Genomic DNA, 25,661 nt, shown 5'->3' with positions numbered 1-25,661 from the left:
TTTGATTGGAGCATTTATTTACATTTAAAGTAATTATTGATAGGTATGTACTTAGTGCCTTTTGTTACTTGTTTCCTCATTGTTTTTGTAGTTCTCTTGCTCTTTTTCCTTGTGATTGAGGACTTTCTTTGGTGTTATGCTTGGCTTTCTCTCTCTCAATTTTTGTGTGTCTATTACAGATTTTTGCTTTGTGGTTACCATGAGGTTCATAGATAACATCCTAAGTATATAGGATTCTAAGTAACATACTTATAATGATACTTATAATGATACTGTATAACTTATAATGATACTATGTAACATAATAAGTATATAGCAGTCTGTATTAAGTTGATGGTCACTTAAGTTTGAGCATCTTCTAAAAGGACTGTATTTTTACTGCCCACTTCTATGTTTTATGTGTATGTTGTTATATTTTACATTTTCTAATTGAGTTCCCTTAACTAATATTTTATTTATAAATGTGCTGCTTTTTAGTCTTTTAACTTTCTTTGTAAGTGATTGAACTACTACCTCTGTTTGTTTTTATGAGTGAAATTTTTTTGGGTCATAATTTCTTCTCAGTATGATCTTTTTGCTTAAAGAAGTCCTTTTACCGTTTCTTGTAAGGCCGGTTCATTGGTGATGAACTGCTTTAACTTTTGTTTGTCTGGGAAACTCTTTGTCTTGGCTTTAGTTCCAAGTGGCAACCTCGCTGGGTAGAGTATACTTGGTTGTAGGTTTCGTCTTTTTAGCACTTTGAATATATCCTGCCACTTCCTTCTGGCCTACAGGGTTTCTTCTGAACAATTAGCTGATAGCCTCATGGGGGTTTCCCTGCTGTGTAACTAGTTGCTTTTCTCTTGCTGCTTTTAAGATTCTCTCTTTATCTTTTTTTTTTTTTTTTTTTTCTCAACGTTTATTTATTTTTGGGACAGAGAGAGACAGAGCATGAACGGGGGAGGGGCAGAGAGAGAGGGAGACATAGAATCGGAAACAGGCTCCAGGCTCTGAGCCATCAGCCCAGAGCCTGACGCGGGGCTCGAACTCACGGACCGTGAGATCGTGACCTGGCTGAAGTCGGACGCTTAACCGACTGCGCCACCCAGGCGCCCTCTCTCTTTATCTTTTAATTTCTGACATTTTAATGATTATGCGTCTTAGTGTGGACTTCTTTGGGTTCATTTTTGTTTATGGCTCTCTTGCGTCCTGGACATGGATGTCTGTTTAGAGAAATTTTCAGCTATTATTTCTTCAAATAAGTTTTCTGCCCTTTGCTCTTTCTTCTCCCGGACCCCTATAATGTAAATTTTTTTTCCGCTTGATGTTGTCCCAGGGGTCCTTTAACCTGTCATTTATTTTTTTGCTGTTCAACTTGGGTGCTTCCTACTATCCGGTCTTCCAGATCACTGAACTGGTCTCCTGCATCCTCTAATCTGCCATTGATTCCCTTTAGCGTATTTTTCACTTTGGTTAATGTGTTCTTCAACTCTGATTGGTTCTTTTTCATATTTTCTATCACTTTGTTGAGGTCCTTACTGAGTTCATCCACTCTTCTTTGTAGTCCTGTGGGCGCCTTTATGACCATTACTTTGAACTCTTTATCAAGTAGATTGCTTGTCTGTTTAGTTTGTTTTCTGCTGTTTCCTTTTGTTCTTTTGATTGGAGCATATTCCTCTGTTTCCTCATTTTATCTGACTTCCTCTGTTTGTGTGAATTAGGTGAAAGGGCTACCTCTCCCATTCTTTTTTTTTTTTTTTTAAAGATTTTTTTTTTTCAACGTTTATTTATTTTGGTGACAGAGAGAGACAGAGCATGAACGGGGTAGGGGCAGAGAGAGAGGGAAACACAGAATCAGAAACAGGCTCCAGGCTCTGAGCCATCAGCCCAGAGCCTGACGCGGGGCTCGAACTCCCGGACCGCGAGATCATGACCTGGCTGAAGTCGGATGCTTAACCGACTGCGCCACCCAGGCGCTCCTACCTCTCCCATTCTTGAAGGAGTGGCCTTGTATAGGAATTCCCCTGTGTAGACTCCATGTTCCTGATGGCTTTGGCTTTCTGGCTGGAGCTGGAGCGGGCACAGGCTGGGGCATCTTGGGCTGCTTTGTGCCAGGGCCACCCTAATAGGACAGCTGGAGCTGAATCAGATGTGGTCTGGCAGGTCTTGGGGTTCTCTGTGTTGGGCTACCCTGGTGGGATGGCTGGAGCTGGGGTGGGTGCCAGCTGCAGCACTCCACAGGGGGCTCCCTGGCTGGATCGGTGAGGGTGCCTGGGGTGCTTTGCACCCAAGTTGCCTTGGCAGGACAGCTGGAGATGGAGTTGTAGTGGGCACAGGCTGGGGGTTTTCTTGTGTGTGTTGTGCTGGGGCAGCCCTAGTTGGACAGCTGGAGCTATGGTAGGTGTGGGCCAGGAGCCCAGGGCCACTGAGTCAGCAGTCCGTTTAGAGCGCCTGGACCCTGCTCCTGTCTGCACTACCAGGGTGAAGGGAGAGCGTAAACAGCGGTGCCTCTTAGCGTCTCCATCTCTGGGGGGCTTTCCAGCAGTCCCCACCATCTGGCCTATGCTGTATGGTTAGTAAATGAGTTTTCTCCACTTGTATAGTCTTTCTGCTCTTTAAAAGATTGTTTTGTTTTTTGTTGTGACCCTGGGTGGGTGAATTTGCACGTGGCTCCTCAGTCCTGTCTCTCCCTACTGCAGTTTGTAATGTTGGGATCAGTTTCCTGTCATTACCGTGTCTCAGGCTCTCCTCTTGTCCTCTGTGTGGTCCTTCTACCCTTTGTTGTACGGAAGCTGTTCAGTCTATTCTCAGCTCTTTAGGAGGGATTGCCGTATGTGCAGGTATGGATTTCTTGTGTCTGTGGGAGGTAAATTCAAGGTCTTCCTCTGCTGCCATCTTGGACATTTCAGGACCTTTATATCTAAGTGCCAACTAGCACCTCTACTTGTAGGCCCCACAGACACTCATTTCAGTACGTTTATAACTTAACTCTTCCCTCCCCCTTTTCCCTCTTTTCACCCTCCAAAAAACCAAACAAAACCCGTTTCTTTGTTAGTATTTCTCATCTTATTGAGTCATACCACTGCACATCTAGAGGCTTGAGCAGGAAGTTTGGGAATGACACGACTTCTCTGATGCCATGGTGCCTCATACTGAGTCACTGGGTCCTAATGTGATACTGTGAGACCTAGATGTCATGGATATAGCCGCCTTTTCACACATCTGCTTATCCTTGTTGAGGCCAGTGTCGTTTCTAATCTAATCTCCCATAGGGGCTGCAGTCCTTGATAACACAAATGTAATCCTGTCCCTTCCCTGCTAAAAATCCTTCACTAACTATAGTCATTAGGATAAATCCAAAATCTTTACTGTTATTGAAAGGCTGGCATGATGTGGCACTGGCTCACGTCTGCAGCCTCATTTCTGAGCACTATGTCTCTCAAACTGTGTTCCATGTAGAGCGAAATACCAGTTTCTGAACCAGCTGCACTCTTTGCTTTATCTGTAGGCCTTCTGTTCAGAACATGTATTCCTTCTCCTGGTCCCTGCACTCTCAGAGCCTTCCTCCACTGCCCTACATGCCCTGAAGTGCTCTCGCTGAGTGTTCCCTTGCACCCTGTGCTTGTTGCAGAATTGATCTCAGTTCACTGATACTACTGGTTCACTTGTGTCTCTTTTGTTAAGTCATAAACTGCATGAAATCGGAGGTTGTGGCTGCACTTCTGTGCATCTTCATGCAGCACAGTGGCTGGTATGAAATAAGTCGTCATATGTTAGCTTTTATTATTGCTGAGTAAACATTTGCTAATATAATAAATACTTTTCAGAAGTCACCTTACAAGTTACTTTTTTAGCGAAGACTTCCTTTTTTCTGAGAAAGTGCAAGTCTTTCTGTCTTTGAGTCTTAGTATGGCATGTCTGCGTTTGTATCGCCTACTAATTGACAGTATTTTGCATTTATTTGTTTATGTTTGTCTTTACTATGAGACTGTAAGCTCCTTGAAGGCAAAGACTGAGTGTCATTCATATTTGAATCTCTGTTGCTTTCCTTAATGCTTTTTACCTAGGTCTTGTAGGTACCGGATCCATTATTTTGTTGTCATCCTTCTGATCCACTCTGGTCTGTCAGGGTCACTTGTAAATGGTGTTTAGAACTAAGCATAATAGGGGCATCTGTGTGGTTCAGTTGGTTAACCGTCTGTCCGACTCTTTATTTCAGCTCAGGTCATAATCTCACACAGGATCAAGCCCCTTGTCGGGCTCTGCACTGAGAGTGGAGTCTGCTTGGGATTCTCTCTGTCCATCTTTCTCTATCAAAATAAACTTAAAAAAAAAATCAAAACTAAGCATTATATTCTGGATAATGGAGAGAACTTCTTTTGATATGCAATGTACTTTTAATGTAATGTACTTCTTTTCTTCGTCCTTTAAGATCAGTTGAGTTATTTTTCTTTTTTAAAGACTATCGAGTTTGTAGTCAGTTGAAAACTTCACATCTTTTGCTTGAGGAATTCTGATTTTTTAAACCAAAATAAAGGATTATGAACCTTTATCTTTGCTTTAATCTAATGTTCACTTGTACCCTTATTCCAGTCTTTTCCTCTTTCTTGATTCTTGCATCCTTACACTTACCTGCTTTTTCTTGCCATGGGTAAATAGATCTGGGAAGACTGTTGACTGAGGCATGCGGTTGATCATCTGATTTGTCTAAATTGGTTAATGAATCCATTTCTGGTGTCATTCATGTCAGTATGAAGTATAGAGAGTCATCTGTACACTTTTTAAGCTGCTTATAAATGGATTTGAATCTCCATTGATCTGTCACATCTATAGGATATGAGATTTTTTTTTTTCTTTTTTGACAACTTTGCTGATGATGAAAATATCCTGCATTATTATCCAGTCCAGAAAAGCCTTCAGAAAATTGTTGACATGACCTGTTTGGAACACTTGGGGTAGTATCTAATGATTTTCAAACCAGCTGTTCAATAATGTCTTCGAGTATTTAGTGGGGATTGACCTCTGAAATAAATTTCAGAATCTATCTTCCAGAATATTTTCTTTTCACTTTGCAAAATTTTAGGCAAGGTATTGCCTGTCTGGCACCCTTTGTGACATTTCCCTTATGCTGATTAAGTTCCCAGAGTTTACTGACAGTGTCTCTGTTATCACATGATCTGATTTGACTGGAGAGTTAACTTAAAAAAATTGACTAGTTTCTTAGTATTTCCTCTATTCACTCCACTTTGAAAATTGTTCTCATGGGTGGATAAAACAAGAAGAAAATAATACAGATTTACTTTCTTTTGTTGGTAAGTATAATAATATCTGAAGTAATACTTCTGTCTTTCATTTCAGTACTTTGGGGTATTTTTACAAGTCTTGGGTCATTTCAAACATCTTCATGTTTTAGGTGTCACTATATTGAATATTTTCACAGATGTCTTTTTTTTTAATTTAAACTTATTAGAAGTAACTTACTGTGTAGTCTTACCTTTTTATCATAAAGATTACTCATGTGACTGTATATGTTTTACTATATACGTATAGTATATAGATGTTTACATATGTCTATATGTATATAATATGTAGACTATATTACCTTTTCCTGTTCCAGTTTAATATAAAGTTTTAGAATCAGATACAAATTTGAATTTCAGCTCTGCTTGTTAATGACTGTATGTCCTTGTTCAGTTAGCCTCTGAACTAGTTGATTCATCATGTAAATCCCCTTTTTTTTTTTTAATTTTTTTTTTCAACGTTTATTTTTGGGACAGAGAGAGACAGAGCATGAACGGGGGAGGGGCAGAGAGAGAGAGACACACACACACAGAATCGGAAACAGGCTCCAGGCTCTGAGCCATCAGCCCAGAGCCTGACGCGGGGCTCGAACTCGCGGACCGCGAGATCGTGACCTGGCTGAAGTCGGACGCTTAACCGACTGCACCACCCAGGCGCCCCTGTAAATCCCCATTTTAATAAGAATAACTGCCTTACGGGATTATTGTTGGGACTTAGTAAAGTAGTAACCTGTAATACACTTAATCCAGTACCAAACATCCAATAAGCTCTAATGTCTAATAACTGGTAGATACTATTGGAGTTTTTCCCATCTCTAAGGATTTTGAAATTCTTAGATTTTCCTGAAGAGTAAGGCATTTGTCTAGCTAGCTATGGTCACTGTCCCCTACTTTGAATTATAGACTTCAAGATGATGTGTATTATTTCCCATGGTTCTTCCTATTTCTTTTTGCTGTTGTGGGAAATGTCAGGATTTTGTTCATTTTTTTGTGGCTGAATAATATTCCTTTATGGATATAGATCACACGTGTTCTTATTTTAATTTTCTTTTTGTTGAAGTATAATTGACATAGTATTAGTTTCAGGTGTACAGCATTGATTTGACATACTCTTACTGTTTCTTTCTGATTTAGGTTCAGAGAAGTGTTTTTTAACACCTTTATTGCGATATAGTCTTGTGTATCCTTTACCCATTGAAAGTGTACGATTCAGTGGTTTTTTAGGATGTTCACATAGTTGTGCACTTGTCACCACTGTCTTAATTCCAGAGCATTTTCGTCACCTCAGAAAGAAACCTTGTGTCCATTGGCAGTGACTCTACATTCCTCCCTTCTCCCCGGCGCTGGAAACCGCTAACCTACTTTCTCTGACCCTGAAATTGCCTATTTGGGACTTTCCGTATAAATGGAATTCATGGCATTTAAATCTGTGGCTTCTTCACTTAGCATAATGTTCTCCAGGTTTATATATACTTGATAACTCTTTTTTTGTTTTAATGTTTATTTTAGAGAGAGACACACACAGAGTGCAAGTTGGGGAGGGACAGAGAGAGGGAGAGAGAGAGGGAGGGGCACAGCATCCAAAGCAGGCTCCAGGCTCTAGGCTCTGAGCTGTCAGCACAGAGCACAATGCAGGGCTCGAACCCACGAACTGCAAGATCATGACTTGAGCTGAAGTCGGGATGCTCCACTGACTGAGCCACCTGGGCGCCCCATACTTGATAACTCTTTATAGCCAAGTATTCCATCCTGTGGCCCTAGCACGTTTTGTTTATCCATTCATCAGTTGATGGACATAGGGCTTGTTTCCACTTTGACGCTGCGTGTTTCACTGCCGTGACCGTCTGTGTACAGGTTCTTGTCTGGGCGCGTGTTTTCACTTCTCTTCCACATGTACCTGGCGGTGCAGTCGTTGGGTCAAGCGGTAATTCAGTGTTTACCCTTCCAAGGAGTTGTGCTGTGGAGCGCGGCTGCCCTGTCATGCGGTCGCTGGCAGCGTGAGCTGCTCTGCCTCCTTATCGCTATTTCGGCGCTTTCTTGACTCGAGCCACTCTAACAGGTGTGCTCTGGGGTCTCGGGTTTTCATTTGCATTTCCCTAGTGGCTTGTAACATGGAGCATCTTTTTATGTGCTTACTTGCCATCTCTGTATTGTCTTTCCTGGCATTTAAATGTTTTGTCTTTTTTTCAATTTGTTTTATTGAATTTTGAGACATCTTTGTGCAAAGAATATAAATTCTTTATCATATAGCTGTCTTACAAATATTTTTTCTCAGTCTGCCTTTTCTGTATTCTTAATATTAGCTTTTAGAGAGAAGTTTTTTTTTTTTTTTTTTTTTTAACGTTTTTTTTTATTTATTTTTGGGACAGAGAGAGACAGAGCATGAACGGGGGAGGGGCAGAGAGAGAGGGAGACACAGAATCGGAAACAGGCTCCAGGCTCTGAGCCATCAGCCCAGAGCCTGACGCGGGGCTCGAACTCACGGACCGCGAGATCATGACCTGGCTGAAGTCGGACGCTTAACCGACTGCGCCACCCAGGCGCCCCTAGAGAGAAGTTTTAAATTTTGACGTCTCTTTTATCTTTCATCTTTTTTTTTTCTTTCATGGATTGTGCTTGCGGTGGTGTGTGAGCCTCACTCAGGGTCACAAAGATTCTTTCCGTGTTTTCTTCCATAAGTTTTATTTATTATTTTTTAATATGAAATTTATTGCCAAATTGGTTTCCATACAACGCCCAAAGCTCATCCCAACAGGTGCCCTCTTCAATACCCATCACCCACCCTCCCCTCCCTCCCACCCCCCATCAACCCTCAGTTCTCAGTTTTTAAGAGTCTCTTATGGTTTGGCTCCCTCCCTCTCTAACCTCTTTTTTTTTTTTCTTCCCCTCCCCCATGGGTTTCTGTTAAGTTTCTCAGGATCCACATAAGAGTGAAAACATGGTATCTGTCTTTCCCTGTATGGCTTATTTCACTTAGCATCACACTCTCCAGTTCCATCCACGTTGCTACAAAAGGCCATATTTCATTCTTTCTCATTGCCACGTAGTATTCCATTGTGTATATAAACCACAATTTCTTTATCCATTCATCAGTTGATGGACATTTAGGCTCTTTCCCTAATTTGGCTATTGTTGAAAGTGCTGCTGTAAACATTGGGGTACAAGTGCCCCTATGCATCAGCACTCCTGTATCCCTTGGGTAAATTCCTAGCAGTGCTATTGCTGGGTCATAGGGTAGATCTATTTTTAATTTTGGGGGGAACCTCCACACTGTTTTCCAGAGCGGCTGCACCAGTTTGCATTCCCACCAACAGTGCAAGAGGGTTCCCGTTTCCACATCCTCGCCAGCATCTATAGTCTCCTGATTTGTTCATTTTGGCCACTCTGACTGGCGTGAGGTGATATCTGAGTGTGGTTTTGATTTGTATTTCCCTGATGAGGAGTGATGTTGAGCATCTTTTCATGTGCCTGTTGGCCATCCGGATGTCTTCTTCAGAGAAGTGTCTATTCATGTTTTCTGCCCATTTCTTCACTGGGTCATTTGTTTTTCGGGTGTGGAGTTTGGTGAGCTCTTCACACATTTTGGATACTAGCCCTTTGTCTGATATGTCATTTGCAAATGTCTTTTCCCATTCCGTTGGTTGCCTTTTAGTTTTGTTGGTTGTTTCCTTTGCAGTGCAGAAGCTTTTTATCTTGATGAGGTCCTAATAGTTCATTTTTGCTTTTAATTCCCTTGCCTTTGGAGATGTGTCAAGTAAGAAATTGCTGCGGCTGAGGTCAGAGAGGTTTTTTCCTGCTTTCTCTTCTAGGGTTTTGATGGTTTCCTGTCTCACATTCAGGTCCGTTATCCATTTTGAGTTCATTTTTGTGAATGGTATAAGAAAGGGGTCTAGTTTCATTCTTCTGCATGTTGCTGTCCAGTTCTTCCAGCACCATTTGTTAAAGAGACTGTCTTTTTTCCATTGGATGTTCTTTCCTGCTTTGTCAAAGATGAGTTGGCCATACTTTTGTGCGTCCAATTCTGGACCAATTCCATTGGTCTATGTGTCTGTTTTTGTGCCAATACCATGCTGTCTTGATGATTACAGCTTTGTAGTAGAGGCTAAAGCCTGGGATTGTGATGCCTCCCACTTTGGTCTTCTTCAAAATTACTTTGGCTATTTGGGGTCTTTTGTGGTTCCATATAAATTTTAGGATTGCTTGTCCTAGCCTCGAGAAGAATGCTGGTGCAATTTTGATGGGGATTGCAATGAATGTATAGCTTTGGGTAGTATTGACATTTTAACACTATTTATTCTTCCAATCCATGAGCATGGATTGTTTTTCCATTTCTTTCAATCTTCTTCAATTTCCTTCATAAGCTTTCTATAGTTTTCAGCATACAAATCTTTTACATCCCTGGTTAGGTTTATTCCTAGGTATTTTATGATTCTTGGTGCAGTTGTGAATGGGATCAGTTTCTTTATTTGTCTTTCTGTTGCTTCATTGTTAGTGTATAAGAATGTAACTGTTTTCTGTACCTTGATTTTGTGTCCTGCGACTTTGCTGAATTCATGTATCAGTTCTAGCAGACTTTTGGTGGAGTCTGTCGGGTTTTCCATGCATAGTATCATGTCATCTGCAAAAAGTGAAAGCTTGACTTCATCTGCCAATTTTGATGCCTTTGATTTCCTTTTGTTGTCTGATTGCTGATGCTAGAACTTCCAACACTATGTTAAACAACAGCGGTGAGAGTGGACATCCCTGTCGTGTTCCTGATCTCAGGGAGAAGGCTTTCAGTTTTTCCCCATTGAGGATGATATTAGCTGTGGGCTTTTCATAAATGGCTTTTATGATATTTAAGTATGTTCCTTCTATCCCGACTTTCTCAAGGGTTTTTATTAAGAAAGGATGCTGAATTTTGTCAAATGCTTTTTCTGCATCGATTGACAGGATCACATGGTTCTTTTCTTTCATTAACGTGATTTATCACATTGATTGATTTGCGAATGTTGAACCAGCCCTGCATCCCAGGAATGAATCCCACTTGATCATGGTGAATAATTCTTTTTATATGCTGTTGAATTCGATTTGCTAGTATCTTGTTGAGAATTTTTGCATCCATATTCATCAGGGATATTGGCCTGTAGTTCTCTTTTTTTGCTGGGTCTCTGTCTGGTTTAGGAATCAAAGTAATGCTGGCTTCATAGAATGAGTCTGAAAGTTTCCCTTCCCTTTCAATTTTTTGGAAAAGCTTGAGAAGGATAGGTATTATCTCTGCTTTAAATGTCTGATAGAACTCCCCAGGGAAGCCATCTGGTCCTGGACTCTTACTTGTTGGGAGATTTTTGATAACTGATTTCAATTTGTTTGCTGGTTATGGGTCTGTTCAAGTTTTCTGTTTCTTCCTGTTTGAGTTTTGGAAGTGTGTGGGTACTTAGGAATTTGTCCATTTCTTCCAGGTTGTCCAGTTTGTTGGCATATAATTTTTCATAGTATTCCCTGATAATTGCTTGTATGTCTGAGGGATTGGTTGTAATAATTCCATTTTCATTCATGATTTTATCTATTTGGGTCATCTCCCTTTTCTTTTTGAGAAGCCTGGCTAGGGGTTTATCAATTTTGTTTAGTTTTTCAAGAAACCAACTCTTGGTTTCATGGATCTGCCCCACAGTTGTTTTAGAGTCTATATTGTTTATTTCTGCTCTGATCTTTATTATTTCTCTTCTGCTGGGTTTGGAGTGTCTTTGCTGTTCTGCTTCTATTTCCTTTAGGTGTGCTGTTAGATTTTGTATTTGGGATTTTTCTTGTTTCTGGATTGCAATGTATTTTCCTCTCAGGACTGCCTTTGCTGCATTCCAAAGTGTTTGGATTGTTGTATTTTCATTTTCATTTGTTTCCATATATTTTTAAATTTCTTCTCTAATTGCCTAGTTGACCTATTCATGGGTTGACCCATGCTTTTGGAAGTTTTCCAGACTTTTTCCTGTGGTTGATTTCAAGCTTCATAGCATTGTGGTCTGAAAGTGTGCATGGTATGATCTCAGTTCTTTTATACTTAGGAAGGGCTGTTTTGTGACCCAGTATGTGATCTATCTTGGAGAATGTTCCATGTGCACTTGAGAAGAAAGTATATTCTGTTGCTTTGGGATGCAGAATTCTAAATATATCTGTCAAGTCCATCTGATCCAATGTTTCTTTATTGATCCTGTGTCTAGATGATCTATCCATTTCTCTAAGTAGAGTGTTAAAGTCCCCTGCAATTACCACAGTCTTATCAATAAGGTTGCTTATGTTTGTGATTAATCGTTTTATATATTTGGGGGGTCCCATATTCGGCACATAGACATTTATAATTGTTAGCTCTTCCTGATTGATAGACACTCTAATTATTATATAATGCCCTTCCTCATGTCTTGTTTCAGCCTTTAATTTAAAATCTAGTTTGATATAAGTATGGCTACTCCAGCTTTTTTTGACTTCCAGTACCATGATAGATATCCATCCCCTCACTTTCAATCTGAGTGTGTCCTCAGGTCTAAAATGAGTCTCTTGTAGACAGCGAATAGATGTGTCTTGTTTTTTTTATCCATTCTAATACCCTGTTTCTTTTCGTTGGAGCATTTAGTCCATTTACATTCAGTGTTATTATTGAAAGATACGAGGTTTAGAGTCATTGTGATGTCTGTAGGTTTCATGCTTGTAGTGATGTCTCTGGTACTTTGTGGTCCTTGCAACATTTTACTGACAGAATCCCCCTTAGGATTTTGTAGGGCTGGTTTAGTGGTGATGAATTCCTTCAGTTTTTGTTTGGGAAGACCTTTATCTCTCCTTCTGTTCTGAATGACAGACTTGCTGGATAAAGGACTCGGCTGCATATTTTTTCTGTTCATCACATTGAAGATTTCCTGCCATTCCTTTCTGGCCTGCCAAGTTTCAGTAGATAGGTCTGCCACTAGTCTTATGGGTCTCCCTTTATAAGTTAGAGCCTGTTTATCCCTAGCTGCTTTCATAATTTTCTCTTTATCCTTGTATTTTGTCAGTTTCACTATGATATGTCGTGCAGAAGATTGATTCAAGTTATGTCTGAAGGGAGTTCTCTGTGCCTCTTGGATTTCAAAGCCTTTTTCCTTCCTTGGATCAGGGAAGTTCTCTGCTATGATTCGTTCACGTACACCTTCAACCCCTTTCTCTCTCTTTTCCTCTTCTGGAATTTCTGTTATACGGATATTGTTTCGTTTGATGCATCACTTAGTTTTCTAATTCTCCCCTCATACTCCTGGATTTTTTTTATCTTTTTCTCAGCTTCCTCTTTTTCCATAATTTCATTTTCTAATTCACCTATTCTCTTCTCTGCCTCTTCAGTCCATGCTGTGGTCACCTCCATTTTACTTTGCACCTCATTTATAGCATTTTTTTAGCTCCTCATGACGGTTTCTTAGTCCCCTGATCTCTGTAGCAATAGGTTGTCTGTTGTCCTCTATGCTTTTTTCAAGCCCAGCGATTAGTTTTATGACTATTATTCTAAATTCTTGTTCTGTTATATTGCTTAAATCGTTTTTGATCAATTTGTTAGCTGTCGCAACTTCCTGGAGTTTCTTTTGAGGAGAGTTCTTCCGTTTCATCATTTTGGGTAGTCCCTAGGGTGGCTTCAAATTGCAGGGCACTTCCCCTGTGCTGTCTGGAGTAACTTGTGTTGGTGGGTGGGGCCGCAGTCAGACCTGATATCTGCTCCCAGTCCACCGCTGGGACCACAGTCAGACTGGTGTGTACCTTCTCTTCCCCTCTCCCAGGGGCAGGACTCACTGTGGAGTGGTGTGGCCCCTGTCTGGGCTACTTGCACACTGCCAGGCTTGTGGTGCCGCTTCGATGGGATCTGGTGTATTAGCCAGGGTGGATCCGCAAGGTGCACAGGGGTGGGAGGGGCAGGCTTAGCTCACTTTGCTGTCGGTGGTCCCCTGTGGGAGGGTCCCTGCATCACCTGGAGGGAGGCAGACCCATTGGAGGGATGGATCCACAGAAGCACAGCGTTGGGTGTTTGTGAGGTGCAGGCAAGTTCGGTGATGGTAACTGGTTCCCTTTGGGATTTCAGGTGGGGGATGGGAGAGAGAGATGGCGCTTCCCAGCGCCTTTGTTCCCTGCTGAGCTGAGCTCTCCCTTCCAGGGCTCAACACCTCTCCCTCCCATTGTCCTTTCGCCCTCCCACTTTCCGCTCTCCAAGAGCAGAGCTGTTCACTTTTAACATTCCAGATGTTAAGTCCTGCTGGCTGTCAGAACTCAGGCAGTCCAGCCTCTCCGCTTTTGCAAGCCAGACTTCGGGGGCCCTGCCTTGCTGGGCGGGCTGCCCCTCCACTGCCCCGGCTCCCTCCCACCAGTCCAGTAGCACGCATCACCTTTCCTCCCTTCCTAACCTCCTTCCGTGGGCCTCTTGTCTACACTTGAGAGGTCTGGAGAGTCCATTCTGCTAGTCTTCTGGCGGTTTTCTGGGTTTTTTAGGCCGACGTGGGTGGAATATAAGCTATCAGCAGGAGGAGGTGAGCCCAGTGTCCTCCTATGCTGCATCTTCCGTTTCGATCTTCCATAAGTTTTATAATCTTGGCCTTTACCTTAAGGTCCATGATTCATTTTGGCCTAATTTTGGTATATGCTTGTGGTTGAATTTTTAGTGTTACTGTATTGGCTTTAGTTAACTCAGCTTTCCAAAAACTCCTGAAACTTTTAAAAATGAATGCATAAACCTAATTGGAAAGGTAAAACCTCTTAATGGTGAATTTTAAATTACCAGGGGATTTTGATACAAATTCTTGCAGAGGATATGCTCATAGTTTTTCATATTTAATGTTGTAAAATTATATTCATCTTGCCTATTTCACAAATAGGTATTCAAAGTGATAATTGCTAAAATAAAACCAGCGTTCTGTTTAAATTATAATTTGAATAAAAAAGTAAACATGTCTCTATTGAGAAAATAAAATGAAACCAGTTTAATAGTTTACAAACATCGGTAATTAGTAGCAACAAGAGGCTTTTTCTTCTCCCTCAGGACCTCCTTTCCCACTTGTTCCCCTCCTTCTGGACCAGCCAGTTCCGGTATAGCTCTTTCCCTCTCTTCTTCAAGTCTTTGTGCACACGTCACTCCCAGTGAAGCTTTCCCCAATGACCCCATGGTTTAAAATTGCAGGCTTACTCCTCCAGTAGTCCTGGTTTTGTTTCCTCATTTATTTCTCTCAGAGCACATTATTATCCTCTGAATTTTACTTCATATGCCTCCCCTACCAGAGTATAAGATCCCTAGGGGCAACGTGTTGTTCGCTGATGTGTGCCTAGATTATAGTAGGTGCTCAATTAATGTTGAAGGCATGAATAGATTAGTATATGAAATATGTTTGCCACAGGTTAATTTGAGGTTAATTTTAAACCTCAGAGCTTCTAATAGGAACGTATTAATAAAAGAAAATATCTGACAATAAGTTAAAATGCTTTGGTAAATATCTACTATGGAAACTTTAATTTTTTTTTTTTTTTATGACTTAAAAACTATTCTCTACAGGGTTCAGTTTGGCAAAGACTTGGTGCTGATGTGACTGCAGTTGAGTTTTTAGGTCATGTTGGTGGAGTTGGAATTGATATGGAGATATCTAAAAACTTTCAACGCATCCTTCAAAAACAAGGATTTAAATTTAAATTGAATACAAAAGTTACTGGTGCTACCAAGAAGTCAGATGGGAAAATTGATGTTTCGTAAGTATGCTACATTTGGTTTTGATATGATATCCTTAAGAAAAACACTCCTTTTGCAGAATCAGATTTGGTTAGAACTTAGGGCCATCTTACTGCTTAGTATAACTCCATATTGCTTATTAAATCAGTCCATTGATGTCCATCAACTGATGAATGGATAAAGAAGTTGTGGTTTATATACACAATGGAATATTACATGGCAATGAGAAAAAATGAAATATGGCCTTTTGTAGCAACGTGGATGGAACTGGAGAGTGTGATGCTAAGTGAAATAAGCCATACAGAGAAAGACAGATACCATATGGTCTCACTCTTATGTGGATCCTGAGAAACATAACAGGAACCCATGGGGGAGGGGAAGGAGAAAAAAAAAAAAAAAAAGAGGTTAGAAAGGGAGAGAGCCAAAGCATAAGAGACTGTTAAAAACTGAGAACAAACTGAGGGTTGATGGGGGGTGGGAGGGAGGAGAGGGTGGGTGATGGGTATTGAGGGCACCTTTTGGGATGAGCACTGGGTGTTGTATGGAAACCAATTTGTCAATAAATTTCAGAAAAAAAAAAAAAAAAAATCCATTGAAATTCATGGTTAAGTTGATGCTAGGAAAATTAACCCAGTGTTCTCACTGTAATGTGATTTCTCATAGTATACATTCAGAAATATTTAAACTCTCAATGTTCAGTGAAACTCAGTATTTTTAGATCTATGTGGAAATCCATAATATTAGATTGCTTACTGTTGATAGACCTCCAGGGGATATGTACAGTTTTTCATTCCTGACTCCTGTTAGAATTGTTGACAACACTTGAGAAATGTCTGGTCTTAATTTCTAAGTCTGTGAGTTTTTTATGTTGATGTGTGTTTAATAGTCATACACTGTTCATTGTCTAGTATTGAAGGCGCTTCTGGTGGTAAAGCTGAAGTCATCACGTGTGATGTGCTCTTGGTTTGCATTGGCCGACGACCCTTTACTCAGAATTTGGGACTAGAAGAGCTTGGAATTGAACTAGATCCTAGAGGTAGAATTCCAGTCAATACCAGATTCCAAACTAAAATTCCAAAGTAAGTTGGATAGTTAATTGCATTTTCAAAAATGTTTTAATTTATTTCAAACACTGTTTTGAAAATCTGACTTTTGCCACGCTTAAAACATGCCATTGGCTTTGGGGAAGAATGGTAAACTTCTGTGTGAAAACAAAACTAACAGAAGTTTTTCATTACCCAAAGACTAGAACCTGAACTCACAGATCTATGAAGAGCTGTATTTTAAATACTTATCGGTTATTTAATAACTAGAGACTTTTATTTTTATTACCACCGCATGACTGAAGATGAGTATCTGTGGTGGCCGAAGTTCACCATGTTTCTTTTCATCTGTGCGGTAGCATCTATGCTATTGGTGATGTGGTTGCTGGTCCGATGCTGGCTCACAAAGCGGAGGATGAAGGCATTATCTGTGTTGAAGGAATGGCTGGTGGCGCTGTGCACATTGACTACAACTGTGTCCCATCGGTGATTTACACGCACCCTGAAGTTGCTTGGGTTGGCAAATCAGAAGAGCAGTTGAAGGAAGAGGTAATTATCTTTTTTTTTTTTTTTTTTTTTTTAAGTTTGTTTATTCTGAGATTGCAAAGCGAGTGGGAGAGGGGCAGAGAGAGGGGGTGAGAGAGAATCCCAAGCAGCCTCCGCACTATCAGCAAGAAGCCCGATGCGGGGCTTGAACTCACACCATGAGATCATGACCTGAGCCAAAGTTGGACGCTTAACCAACTGAGCCACCTAGGAGCCCCAAAAGAAGAGGTTATTCTGAATGCGAGGGTAGTTGTACTGTATAGCGTATGAACTGTGTTAATGACCCTGGTGGCTGAGAATCATTTTATTATTGCATTAATGCATTTTGAAATTATGTAGAAGTTATAGCTTCTATACTTTTCCCTTTGTTAGTAGCATAGAGGAGATCATTCACTTGCCTGTATTCAAATAGTAATTCCAGAGCTTTTTAATTTCCCTTGAAATATCCCCAGGTAGACTGGCATTTGCATTTGCTTATGTTTGTACCCAAACTGTGTCTCATTAGCAAGAGGCTTTGGTCTTGCCTTCAACACACTCTGAAGAATTGCCTTCTTGGGGCTTATTTTCTGAAGAAATGACGGATGGTTTCACCAATGGGAATGCGTTGTTTCAGAGTTGACATAGGTTTTCCTTTTCTGTCTCTCCCAGGGCATCGAGTACAAAGTCGGCAAGTTCCCCTTTGCTGCCAACAGCAGGGCGAAGACCAATGCTGACACAGATGGCCTGGTGAAGATTCTGGGACAGAAATCCACAGACAGGGTACTGGGAGCACATATTCTCGGGCCAGTGAGTATTCTAAGACCCCACATCCCATCGTGATTTCTGGAAAGCGTTGCTCTGTAGATGAATTTAAAACCATCTGCTGTTTACATCCTGAGTTTTTTATTTACCGGCAAACATTTGTGTGTGGTTTCTGATAAGGCAGCACTCAGTCTTGGCCCTCACATCATCAGCTTTCCATACCGCAACTAAGGTTATCCTTTTAAAACCTACACCAGGCCCTGGGCCTGCCTAACACTCTCCAGTGACCCTTTTCAGCTTTGGGCTGTTATATCCAAGGCCCCACTAAATCTGGTCCTGTCTGCCTTTGACCTCATGTCTTCTCACTGTTGCCTTTTGCTCATTGATTCCCTGTCTTGTGGGCCTTCTCTCAGGTTGTTAACAGGCCAGTGTTGCCAGGTTAGAGCCCTTGGGCTTGGAGAACCTGTTGTCTAGAGAGCTGGGCCTCCCGGGCTTTGCATGAGTGGCTCCTACAAGGTCTCAGCTCACGTGGCGCCTCTGAGGGAAGCCTTTCCTACCACTGAATCTGAAGTATGGCCTCCCCCAAGGTATCCAATGTAATCATGATGATAGGCCACTCGAGCGCTTACTCTGGAATACGTTTTTCTGAATACATTCAGTAACTTTAGTTTTCCCAATTCTGGGAGGTAGGAGTCACTCTTCCCATTTCTGAAGTGAATAAATGGAATGAAGCACACAGCATGAGCACTTAAGGTAGTAAGTGGTAAGATTTGAATCCAGGCCAGCCGGCTCCAGAGCCCAGGCCCTTAACTTCCGTGCCACCTTTTCTGTGAAGCTTTTCCTGACTGAGGCTTTGGTTAACTGCTGTAACAGCAAATCTTGTTAGCTTGTAGTTTTTGCCTTGGGACATAAACGACTTCTTGGTTTATTATTTTCAAGGGTGCTGGTGAGATGATAAATGAAGCTGCTCTTGCGTTGGAGTATGGAGCATCCTGTGAAGATATAGCTAGAGTCTGCCACGCGCACCCGGTAATTACCAAAGTGTACGGAATAATGCCTACCTAGATTTTCGTCTCACCTGCAAATAATTTGCTTTGTAATTTCAAATTTCTTCCTTTACAGACCTTATCAGAAGCATTTAGAGAAGCAAACCTGGCTGCATCATTTGGCAAATCAATCAACTTTTAAAATAGAAGATTCTATTTTTCTGAAATCTCCTGGGAGCTTTTGTAGAGGTCACATTTCTGAACAGGAAATGCTCACAGCTCCAAGAATTTCTAGGACTGAATTATGAAACTTTTGGAAGGTTTTAGTAAGTTTGGACGGAATGGAATAATCTCATCTATTTTAAATAAATTTAATATTTTGTTTCAGCACATTAATATTGGAGGCAGAAGCTACTTATAGTAGCTTCCTGGAACATTTTCTTCAACCCATATTTTCATGCTGTTTCTGAAAAATTCACCTTCACTAAATTTATGTTATGTAGCTTTTAATCTCTGCTATTGTAAAGTTGGATTTACTTACATGGATGGAGCTGGAGGTAGAGTATGTGAACCAGCCGTGTTTGTTGCAAGGTGATCAAGTTATTTTAAACTTGGTTTTCATATTGGAAACAGAGTTAGTCATTAGAATAAGGTTAAAATATGTATAAACCAAACCAATGTAAATAAATGGTCTCTCACTTGTTTTATTTAATCCCCAAATTCTTACGGTTTAGAGGTAGAATGTTTAAATTTTTAAGGACCCATTGAGGTCTACAGTCTGTAGTTAGTTATCCAAATTAAGGAGATACATCTGTGAAATTCAAATATTAAATGAGGACTCATGTATTACAGCAGGGAATGAAAATCCAGAAATAAACAGTCTTAAATATTCATTTACTGGTTGTTTTGAATGGATATCAAGATGGTCCTAGTTCTTCTCTGACTACCGCTAGTGTATATTCTTATTTCTCTTTATTGTTCATTTTAGAGGCCCGGATGTATCTTTTTACCACACTGGGGGACAACTGTAAGGTCATTACCTTTACGTCTGTGTTAGTGATTCCAGCTCTATGTGGAACATAGACTTTTGGAGACATAGCATATTTAGTCTGCTGTCTTCTATGGATTTCCAGTGTGTCCGTGGCTGGGTAAATGACTATTTCTTTGTATTTGTTGACTTAATGTTTAAAATGGCCATTGCTTGGGGCGCCTGGCTGGCTTAGTCCATAGAGCATGCGACTCTCGACCTCATGGTTGTGAATTCGAGCCCCACACTGGGTGTAGAGGTTATTTAAAATCTTTGAAGGAAAAAGTGAAATGGCCATTTCTCAAATAATTAAATGTTAAATGGGCTTTTGCATATTTTAACTAAATTTAAGTATCATTTCAGATAAGTACTTCTTAAATTTAGGTAAGTGTATTCTGAAAAGGAAAAGAAACTATCTTGAAGTAGAAGAAATATGTAAACTAGATACTTGATTGCAATTTAAAGATCACAGTCTAAGGAAAATTTAGAATGTAATCTATCAGCAGAAAGCTGTGTAGAGTAAGATACCGTCAGTATCTTGTTACTGAAAATGCTCAGTAGTCTTCAGGTTTTAGTGGCATCACACACATAATGGGTCCCATCTCCCTTTTTCTTCCTACGTCCAGTAGTCGTAGATTGTGGTGCGGTCATTATGGATGTGACATTGTAAAGGCTCTGGGTTGTTACCTACCTCTGAAAACTAGGGAATTTTTCTTCAGTAGGCAGTTAACGTGGCTAAACTCCCGACTCCAAGTTTGTTGTCTTTGCTGGGGGCAGAGGCCAACCAGAGGTCGGGCAGATTATATGTGCAGTGGGGTGGCCCTCCCCACCGTGCCATGCTCTTCTGGGGTTCTTTCCTCCTATTTCAGTTCTCCTCATTGCCCCAAACTCAGTCCTTCCGATCCTGTAACCAGAAAAACTTGGCTTCTGCCCAAGTTGCCACTTCCTGGGACCTACCCTCAAGTGAAAAGCCGTTAAAAATGGGAATTACACCCAGTGCTGTTCTTGGTCACCTCCCTTGTACCTTCTGCCTGCTTCTGGTTCTCCCGGACCTGTACTTTTTAAAAATATGTATATATTTTGTGCAGAGTTTGCATTTGATATTAGGAGGGTTGGCCTGATATGTGCTACTTTGCCATTATTGGAAATGACCTCTTGTGTCTTAAAAATCTGAAATCCCAATCTTATGTGAAGTGCCAGTTTATTAAACTTCAAAACCTGTCCCCTCCTCTAGGGAAAAAGTTTCTAATTACGGAATAGTGAAATAGAATTTAAGTTCTAGCTGTAGAAACAAAATGGTTACATATATCTAGGTGGGAACAAAGTTGTGGGTGTAAAACGAATTTTAAATATTCACTTATTAAGTTCTCAATATTTTCTTGGCTTGTGAAGGGTGTGACTCAGTTGTCCAGTTCATTGAGCTGATTAAAATGAGTGATTTCAAAGTGAGTCTTTAAACTGAAAAGGAATGAATAAACAAAGTACTTAAAATTAAGGAAAGAGATAGATGATGAGGTGAAACTACTTTGCTAGGTATTGGGATCTCTACCTAAAGAAAAATGACATCATTGCCTTGAGGGAGGAAGTTGCCTTATTGTTTGAATTAGGTCCGTTTAGCTTCTGTTCAGGCCTAGCTTCAAACGCAGCTGTGTTGTGTGTGGGGGTGGCTGGTAGTGGTACACGGCCATGGCCTTGCTGTAACGAGAATGTGTGAGAAAACCACTTGGGCCTGTTGTTACCCAGCTAGCTCGGCTGTGAAGTTGATGCAGGTCTGGCGGTACTCCGGCTATTTTCTTTAGTGTGTGGAATGGTCGTCCTGTGATTGTTTTGGCCTCACCTGCAGATTGCCGTGGAGAATCTTTGGTCTGTGAAATCTAATAAAGAACAATATAAAGGTGAGCAGTTCCAGCACCCCTTTGTACTGTGCCCTGCTCAGCTGGCGGGAACAATGTTTATATCCGGCTGGATATAGTCTAAACCCTCCCCTCACCATCTACAGTAGGGCCGGGATTGCTAACCCTTAAAAGCCACAATTTACCCTCCTCATTCTCTAAAAATTGCCTTCTGTTCTCTTTCCCAGACCGAGGAGTATTTAGAGGAGTTTCGGAGATTGGATTTCCTGAGCAGCCATTGAAATGGTGAAGGTGGTTCAGGCTGTAGCCTTTCTCCTCCCCTCCACTGGGAGTCCCATGGGGAGGTGATTTCGGGGGCAGATTTGTGGAGGATATTGACGTAGCAGACAGATTACAGCCTGCTTACAGACAAGACAGAAATTGGGGTCCCAGAGGCAAGTGGCTTGTTTATAAATCCATCTGTACATTGAAACTGTTTTTGGTTAAAGGGATTCCTGAACACTAAATCAGTAAAACAATGTAAGAAGAATACTCAGTATAGATTTATACAAAAGCACTGTACTTTATTTAACTCCATACAAAATGTGGTGATTAAAAACATTAAATAGGTAATCAGTTTTAGTTTTGAAGATCATTGTCAGTTTTTAAAATGTAGCTATTTTACTTTGGTCACCTCAGCCACCTTGCAGCCCTTTGTTACAAGCAGGTGCTGTAAACAGCAACTTTCTGGCTTATATCCTTGAGGAGCGAACGGACTTCTCCTTCCAGTCTTACTAATTCTTGAGCTTTATCTTCTAAATATTTTTGATTGTCCTCATATTTTCTTTCTAAATCTGTGGGAGAGAAAAAGAAAAAAGTCTGAGCAATTTATTCTAGGTTGACCTCAATTTAACAGTGTTTGTTTGATTTCCACCTTTTAAATAGAAGAAACTTTACGGTGTCCTTATTGTTAAATACGTCCCGAAAGCACGAGCCTAAGCCCTACCTTTCAGGAGCTGCAGCTTGCTGTTTGCTTGAGCCAAAAGTGTTTTTGCTTCATTTTGTAGCATTTCAGCTTTTCTTCTGGCATCAGCTGACTCTTCAGTTTTTTGGGCAATTAATTTTTCTACTTTCTTATACTTTTCATCAACTTCACCGTCCAGAGCCTGTAGTTCCATGGAGACACAAAGAGGTGATAAATGTAATCTCGGACATTAAGAGCCTAGTGTAATTGGAGAAAGCTTGGAACCGTACTCGCGCGTTGAGCTATTCAGTGTAAATATGTTGAAAATATTGTGGAACAGTGAAATTAAATATAACACCAACATGAGTTTTTAAACTCACGTTTGGAGTTGTAAGCAGGTCTCTAGGGCTAAGCCTTTAGGTTAGCACTTTTCTGGAGATGTTATAGGACAGTTATATGGAGGTAGAGAAGTATATTTTTCTCTAAAGTAGATTTGCTGAGATCTAATCATTTAGATCTCAGACAAGGGCCATCTGGATCTGGACCCGGGTGCGTAGAAAGTTAAGGAAGGAGAGGGGAGACCAGCATGCACACAGGGCACAGGGGTGGGCAAGGAGCTGTGAAACTGAAAAGGCACCACAAGTGCTGCTTTTGGGGAACACGGTTCCAACAACAGCCGTTTGATAGAGGGATTTCATTTCAGGGTTTTGTTCTTAATCAAGTGCTATATTTTTGCAAAAATGCTCTGTAAAGACTGCTTGAGAGATTTATGCTCTCAGAGCTGCAAGAAAGTACAAACCATGACAGAAAAATGAACATGACCGAACACTTTTCTCACTGTTTTGTTCTCTTCCCTAACCAGACGTCAAGGGTTGAATGCTCCCCTCAGAAGTTTAAAAGGTTCCTTTGGAGAGAGACATTTGCCCACTAAACATGTTTCAGTGATAACTTGGCTTCTAATGACAAATGGGAATCCTAGGAGACGTTCTCTGCAAAATATAGCACCTTCCAGCGAGAAGAAGGGGTGAGGTTTAGTTCCCTGCCAGCTGTTCTGGTGTGAACCCCTTAAGCTTTTTCTACCCTGCTTTTAAAGGCCAGGTAATTACGCCATCACGTACAAGCTCAGTACGCCGGTTTTAAGACTTCTGCCCCTGCGGCGCCTCCTGCATGGCTCAGTCGGTTGATTTCAGCTCAGGTCATGATCTCACACAGTTTGTGATACTGAGCCCTGTGTCAGGCCCTGCACTGACGGCGTGGAGCTTGCTTGGGATTCTCTCTCTCTAAATCAAACAGTTAAATAAATAAAAGACTCCCCCCCCCCCCGCCCCCAAGTTACTTTCATTTTTCTGCACCCTTATCCAAGTTTGGATATGAGGGCTTAGGTCATGCTTACTGGACACTTCCATATCCACTCCCACCCTTTCCATCTGTGTCTCTAAAGACTGTTGTTTCAAAACCGGTCACTTGGGATGTTTCTGATAAGTAACTCTTAGGTCCACATCCCTTACTAATCCCAGGGAAGGCGGTTGAGGAGGCTCATTGCTCCTTTACAAAACACAGCTGTGAAGTCACAAGGATTTACTTACCTTCTTCACATCATCCGCACTTTGTTTCACGGTGTATACTACTTTCTCAATATATTCTGCCTCCCCAGAGTTCTGGGCAGCCTTCCGTTTCAGTTCTTCCACATTCCTCTCAAGCTCGCTGATGCGCTGGGAGGCGTTGAGCAAGTTCTCCTCCGAAGCCGCTGTTTCCGACTCAATCTACAAGTACAATGTCAGTCACCCAGCAAGCCATCAGTAAGCGGTAGGACATGCTATGAATACGAGTTTACAGGAAGATTAAAAGGCCACTCTGCCTTTCACTTTAGACCGAAAGGAAAATATAATTTCAGGAAAGCTTATATAAAGTGCCCATCTTTATTCTTAATTCTGATGATCTAGGCTGCAATTAATGTAAAATTCTTCACTGAACCACCCCCAGACAGCTTGATGTGTTGAGAAAGCATTTTAAGGACACCTGCAAACTTTGGCAAAACAATGTTCACAAATAAGCAGATGTGAGGGAAAGGATTGCCACATAAATTTCCAAATTACTGTGGGTGGGAAAATGAGTACTCCCAAGTCACCTTTAGTTTTTCCTGTCAGCCCTAAATATTAAACTCCAAGGGGCACCCGGGTGGCTCAGTCAGTTAAGCGTCTGACTCCGCTTAGGTCATGATCTCACAGTTCATGAGTTTGAGCACCCCCCCCCCCCCCGAACTCTCTGCTGTCAGTACAGAGCCTGCTTTGGATCCTCTGTCCCCCTCTTTCTGCCCCTCCCCTGCTCCCACGTGTGCTCTCACAAAATAAATATTAAAATTTATTAAACTCTAGTGGAGGTCATGGGTCTTCAGCAACTACCTGGAAAGTTGAGTGTTTTCAGGTAAGGCAGACCAGGGATGTTTCTGAAAACTGAAAAGTTACTATAGGACCGTGAGAGGTCATGTAGTCTGGGGAAGTGACAGCTGGAACCTATAAATACTCAAAGTCATTTAGGAAAATCTATTTGGGTAACTGGTGAGGGTCCACATGTGATCAGTTTTCAAAGAATAATCAATGAACATCAATTTTTAACAGCTAGCCCAAGTAAGTAGTCTGACCCATGACTGAAGAACCAATTTCACGGAGCACCATAGAATTAGGTCTGAATAATAACAGTGTCATAACTAAACTAAGGAGTCACTGTGGATACATGGTAAAATTTGTAGGTATTTCATGCCAAATGATTCTTAACCTAAAAGCTCACCTATTAATTAACATAAAAGTATTCTTAGAGTATAGTTCTTAGAGAATAAGCTCTATAGTTTTGAAGGAGTGAATAGTTTTTGACAACCTTTCATTAATAGCATAGTTTAGAGTTGCTTTTTCTTTCTTATTCTTACCCTAAAGTGCTTCCTGTCCCCCAGGGACCCCAGAAAAACAAAACCAGTTTTCACTTACATCATCAAGCCAAATATCCCACGTATGATTTGATTAAATCCTATATTTCTCATTTGGCTTTTCCAAACTTAGTAATTTTTTTTTTATCAAGTCACCTAAATTAAAGTTCATTAAAATGATAACAGCACAGTGAGAAATTTGAAAAACCCTAGAGAGAGAAAAGTCAGAATAATCAAAGAGAACATGGTCTGGTGGGAAAGTGTCATAATTTTTTTCTACATTTGAACAAGTGGCCTGAAGAAAGGGCCTTTTGTTTACTCAAAATTAAGAAGGAAATGTGGCTGAAGGAACTGTCGAGTCTCAAGAACAATAGAGTAGGGGAAGAAAGGTTTGTATCAACCAATGGTAAGAAAAGCAGGTTGAAAAACCACCTCCTAGGTTTTAAACATTATGGGTTGTTGGCTTGAGAAGGGCTGACTAATAGCATCTAATTTCAAAATATATTCTGAGAAGATGTGTAAGGATCACCTGAGTCCACTTTTTCCTCCATCCATTAAAACATTTTTTTTAATGTTTATTTAGAGGGAGAGAGAGAGAAAGAGTGTGAGATAGGGAGAGACAA

The 25,661-nt window shown here is 40.9% G+C and overlaps 2 protein-coding genes across 2 annotated transcripts in view; one reads left to right on the top strand and one right to left on the bottom strand.

Annotated features, from left to right (window-relative positions):
- Positions 1–19,188, top strand: part of DLD (dihydrolipoamide dehydrogenase) — a 35,806-nt gene extending 16,618 nt beyond the window's left edge. The window contains exons 9-14 of the mRNA XM_047850509.1: positions 14,809–14,999; positions 15,888–16,058; positions 16,382–16,571; positions 17,217–17,354; positions 18,249–18,338; positions 18,432–19,188. Coding sequence (XP_047706465.1) covers positions 14,809–14,999; positions 15,888–16,058; positions 16,382–16,571; positions 17,217–17,354; positions 18,249–18,338; positions 18,432–18,497 — 846 coding nt within the window. The 3' untranslated portion in view covers positions 18,498–19,188. The remainder of the gene's footprint in view (positions 1–14,808; positions 15,000–15,887; positions 16,059–16,381; positions 16,572–17,216; positions 17,355–18,248; positions 18,339–18,431) is intronic.
- A 2,525-nt stretch (positions 19,189–21,713) lies between these two features.
- The window catches only part of LAMB1 (laminin subunit beta 1), a 75,643-nt gene continuing 71,695 nt past the window's right edge, over positions 21,714–25,661 (bottom strand). The window contains exons 31-33 of the mRNA XM_047832471.1: positions 23,705–23,881; positions 22,161–22,320; positions 21,714–22,008 (exon numbers count right to left, since the gene is read on the bottom strand). Of these exons, the coding sequence (XP_047688427.1) occupies positions 21,872–22,008; positions 22,161–22,320; positions 23,705–23,881 (474 nt within the window). The 3' untranslated portion in view covers positions 21,714–21,871. The remainder of the gene's footprint in view (positions 22,009–22,160; positions 22,321–23,704; positions 23,882–25,661) is intronic.

Source organism: Prionailurus viverrinus, chromosome A2, assembly GCF_022837055.1.
Source record: "Prionailurus viverrinus isolate Anna chromosome A2, UM_Priviv_1.0, whole genome shotgun sequence".
Taxonomy (NCBI): Eukaryota; Metazoa; Chordata; class Mammalia; order Carnivora; family Felidae; genus Prionailurus; species Prionailurus viverrinus.
The sequence above is the reverse complement of the archived record's forward strand: the minus strand, read 5'-3'. Positions and strand labels throughout refer to the sequence as shown.